The 4,664-nt window shown below is 38.9% G+C and overlaps 1 protein-coding gene across 3 annotated transcripts; it reads right to left on the bottom strand.

The window, feature by feature from the left end:
* Nucleotides 1-793: 793 nt before the first annotated feature.
* LOC127249078 (probable folate-biopterin transporter 9, chloroplastic) lies at nt 794-4,412 on the bottom strand. Of its 3 annotated transcripts, XR_007838241.1 has the most exons (3): nt 3,595-4,412; nt 1,952-3,183; nt 794-1,394 (listed from the first exon to the last, which is right to left on the bottom strand). XR_007838241.1 is itself a non-coding variant. In XM_051271677.1 (2 exons), exons 1-2 carry the CDS (start codon nt 3,643-3,645, stop codon nt 2,024-2,026), a joined length of 1,200 nt encoding a protein of 399 aa, XP_051127634.1. In that variant the 3' UTR covers nt 1,792-2,023. The 3 variants fall into 3 exon arrangements, 2 of the variants coding, with proteins under 2 accessions (XP_051127634.1, XP_051127633.1); XM_051271677.1 differs by lacking the exon at nt 794-1,394 and having other exon boundaries at nt 1,792-3,172; nt 3,595-3,645; XM_051271676.1 differs by lacking the exon at nt 794-1,394 and having other exon boundaries at nt 1,793-3,183.
* Nucleotides 4,413-4,664: the final 252 nt, after the last annotated feature.

Consider the following 4,664-nt stretch of genomic DNA (forward strand, 5'->3'; position numbering starts at 1 on the left):
AAAAAAAAAAAACAAAGCATATCTATTTGTCCTAATTAATTAATTAATTATATGATGAGAGTCATCAACTCAGTCATTCTTATCCAATATCTAAACGGGACTCATTCATTTATTTGAAATTGAATTTAATTATTCGGATATCAAGTCGGATATTGTGTATTCTAGTCGGGTGGACGATTTAGACCCAAACCCGACCTAAACCACATTTAATATACTATTATATATATATAAAAAATATTTTATAACATTATAATTATACTAAATATTTTTTTAAGTTTAATTTAGTTATTATATATTTCTTCAGTCCCGGCAAGGATGAAGCCTTTTATTTGGACATGAGAATTTAGTTAGTATAAATTAGGTATTTAGATAATAGAATTAGTTGTTTAATAATTTAAAGAAATTTAAAATATGTATTTAAATATTTTTTAACATTATATCTCAATAAAATATATATACAATATGAATATTATTTTTTAAACAATAAAATTTTATATAATATAAATAAATTAAATATATATATATATATTTATTTATCATTATCATAAATTAATTTTATAAAAAATTAAGAGTTTGAAAGATAAATAAAAATATTTGGTATGTGAAGGAAGATATAAATAAGAGCAAAAAATCAATATTGGTCCCAATCAAATTTATTTTTTTCATTTTTAGTCTCATTCAAAAATAATTATTAAAATTAGTCCCGTACAAAAAATAGTTAATCATTTTTTGTCCTATCATTATAATTTCAAAGAAATGAGCTGACGTGACATATGATTTGAAACAAATACGGCCATATTAATCATAACACGGGCGTGTTGTATCAATTTAATAAAATAATTTTGTATTTTTACAAATACGGGCGTATTAAAATTGGTTCAAACACGCCCGTGTTTAAAATAAATGAGTCTGACATGCTGTCTGCGATTCCCAGCGCAGCCGTTCCTCGCCATGGCCGATACCTAACCGCCTCTACCATGTTCCGCGGCAAAATGCGCACGAAGGAGGTTGATGAGAAAATGCTGATTGTGCAGAACAAGGACTCATCGTACTTTTGCCAGCAAAATAAATATAGGACAAAAGTGATAATGGGGTATACGTATGAGATATTTTTGTAATTTTCTCTGAAGTCGACAGTCTGCCACATCCCGTCGATGTTCTTCGGGAACTCGACTTCGATTGAGGAGCGACAGCATCTCCGATCTAATGACGGCCGTGGTCGCCGCCGCGTGCTGAAGCTGAAGCCTGTGCGGCGGAAAGTCCGATTGACGTGGCGGCGACCTTCCTGCGCCATCGGATGGACGTCGGAATTTTTGGAGGCGCTGCACTTGGCGGCGAAGAAGGAAGGGTCGAGAGGGTTCCTCAATGGTGAAGACGAAATGAACACAAGCTGCCTGGGAATCGCAGGCAGCATGTCAGGCACATATTTATTTTAAATACGGGCGTATTTAAAGTGCTTGTAAAAATACAAAATTATTTTATTAGATTAATGCAACACGCTAATGTTATAATTAACATGGCCCATGGCCCTGTTTGTTTCAAATCACATGCTCAATTCGTTGAAATTTTAACAGTAGAACAAAAATTATTATTTATTTTTTTTGTATATGACTTGATAATTATTTTTTAATAGAATCAAAAATGAAAAAAATAAATTTAATTGGGACCAATATTGATTTTTGCTCTATAAATGAATTTTTTTCGTATAAGAGATTAAAAATTTAATTAAATTTATTTGTATTTGTTAAATGTGTTTAAAATTGATAAATTTACTAAAAATAAAAATAAAAAAAATTATTTTTGTAAAATTTACAGTAAATTTTTTTTAAAAACAACTAGTACATCTACAGTACTGCGCCATTTCAGAATATCTACAAGTTGTCGAAGAACATTAAAACAACTAACTAACTAACTCAGACTAATTTCTTCACTAGATAAAAATAAACACTACCTTCATCCAAGGAAGCATATCCGAATCATCCATCAACTTATTTGTTGACGATTCACTCAAGAAAACACTTCTTCATCTCTGCAAATCCGTTTCTCTTTCGCGACAATGCGAATACGAATCGAGCATGGATCTCCCCACTCTACGCTTTCTTCTGTTTCTTTTACTCCTCCCGGAAACTTTCTTCATCGTCTTCTCAGGCACGGCTTGCCACAAAGGCACGTACTTAATCCACCATAGAGGCAACAGCGCCGCCACGAACTGTATCATGATCCCCAAAGGGAGAGTCGAGTAATTCCCAGAAGTTATTCCGAGGAATGAAGCCAATCCGACGCCAAGAAATCCACTAAATATGGACGACAAACACAGTGCAGAAGCCAAGAAAGACATCATTGATCCTTCACAACCGGGCGGCGCCAAACTCGCAAAGAGAACATGGAACGGTAACACCTTGAACTGTGAGATGATCTCTGCTAATCCCGAGAAACACAGCACAAAAATATAGTTTGGAATTCCTATCTGAGTGTTAATCTGCCAGACCAGTAGAAGATCGAGGAGAAGCGCAAATGCATACAAGATTTGCACAGTCCCGGCTAATTTTCTCAGGGGTATGCCTTTCCCAAATCGATCGTACAGTATGGCCAAGGAAAGGAGCATCAGCTGGCCAGTGACTTTCGACATCCCAATGATCGAAGGATTCAGATTCAAACACTGAGTTTGGTAGCAAAAAATTGAACCCGACAAAATAGGGATCAATACAATCGACGAGACAACCCAGATTAGAGGGCGGGAGATGCTTTCTTCTTTGATCGCCAATATGAGTTCTGAATACTGCCTCTTGATGGTTTGAGACACTGATTCCCTAACAATGCCGGAAGTCGAGAGTTTAGGTAAACCAAGAGAGTCCTCTCTTGTTTTTAGAGAGACAGTGAGCTGAAGCCCGAGCAGAGCAGCAAAGGCTAAAAACATTGTCTTAGTTTGGAGCGTCTTCGCCAGGAAAAATCCTCCGAGCAAGTTCCCAAGAACCCCACCAATGGCGGAGGCCATGAACGCGTAGGTTTGAAGGCCAGGTGTTCTGTTCTTGTGGCCATACTCAGCCACCAGAGCATCCTTAGCAACTTCTTGGATTGATGCTCCGAGGTTGCTCAAAAGAACGCACGCCATAAGAGCCGGGCGCGCTTCGCTAGCTATCGGAATCAAGGCCAATGATCCCCAAGATAAAACCTGCAACAAAACTGTAAGAAACCAGTATTACATCAGGGTCGCTTTCAGACCACTCCCGGTGGATATGATAAAACACCATTCGGACACAGGATGAATTAAAGACAAAGCCATTTCGCTTTCGAATTGTTTTCAAATCACATTCAGAGAATTATGACAGCCCTACTTGAAATCTCCACCTTAAACTAGATGAAAATCACCTACATTCAACATTCAAATCAAAGCTCAAGTAGCAGACACTGATAGAAAAGAAAACAACAAACAAGCCAAGAAAACAACAGAAATTTTGAAATTTCATATGAATTGGAATCACCAAAATGAGTTCAACTTAGCAGATTAACATAGGCTAGCAAGCCAGAATCATGAAGCAGGGCAATGACAAGGGATGGAGTTAGAATATCTGTATATGCATAATGCATACATACCTCCAATGGAAACATAAGGAATTCTATGAGCGCCACCAATGTAAAGAGCATCAGACAGAATTCCATACAAGGGCTTGGCGACCATGGGGAAATTCCCAGAGTTCTGCACAAGCTGCAATGTGGACGGATTCATGTTCAGATTGTGCGCCATGTGGAAATTCAGTGCCAGCCATGGAAACCCTCGGAATCCATTCACATAGTACCCAACTCCACACAGAACCATCATTTCCATGTTCCCCACTCCGGATTTTCTCCTCGACGCCATCTCTTTCTCCGACCTTCGATGCTTAACGCCACCGGCTCCTTCCTCCGGCCGAATGATAACCGGATTCACCAACGGCGTCTTCCTCGACCTTCTAAACTCCATAGCGCCCTTCGGATTCTGCTTCGAACAACAGATCCTAAGCTTCGAACGCCTATAATTGACGCCTGCAATCAGCGGGTTAAGGCTTCCGGCGGAAATCATGATTGCCGGACCCGCGGCGGAATTCAAGAAAGCATAGGAGATTGGGCGTGAGAGGAGCACATGGGGAAGGGTTCAATCTATATATATCCAATCCAAGACGAGGAAATCGGGGAAGGGGGAGAGGAATCTAGAAGATTTGAGGGCAGAGCAATCAATCGACCTTGTACTAGATTGATTACATTACATATTACATTGTGGGGGTGGGGTTGGTGAATCTTGGGTGAAATACTGTTCTGTTCTAGTGCTAGCAAGAAGTCCGTGGGAGGGGAGGGGAGTGTGTTGGCACTGGACTGGGAGAGGTTTCCATCGGAGGGCGATGGGTTTGTTTGTTTGGGCTTGGATGGTGATTAGGGTTTGTCTGGTGGGTAATGTAATAGAGGAGATCTGATTTGATGAAGGGTCCCAATAGCATTGCGTGCCTACACTTGTCCTCTCTCGGCTCTTCCTGGCCGAATCAATTTTCGACCGTCTTTCTAGAAATACGTGTCAACAATTTAAAGCATATTCCACTCCTTACATTTTTGCTAACAAAATATCGCATCACCACATTTTTATTTATTCATTTACTAGTCTGTAAAACCAAAAAGTTAATGTCCCATTCAAT

This window comes from Andrographis paniculata, unplaced genomic scaffold, assembly GCF_009805555.1.
Source record: "Andrographis paniculata isolate CXL003 unplaced genomic scaffold, ASM980555v1 Contig35END, whole genome shotgun sequence".
NCBI classification, from domain to species: Eukaryota; Viridiplantae; Streptophyta; class Magnoliopsida; order Lamiales; family Acanthaceae; genus Andrographis; species Andrographis paniculata.

Excerpts from the sequence above, each read along its gene's own strand:
- LOC127249078 (XM_051271676.1), bottom strand. The coding sequence starts at position 4,060 with ATGATTTCCGCCGGAAGCCTTAACCCGCTGATTGCAGGCGTCAATTAT. Across the intron at positions 3,184-3,594 it reads TCCTTATGTTTCCATTGGAG|TTTTGTTGCAGGTTTTATCT; the intron begins GTATGTATGCAT and ends GGTTTCTTACAG.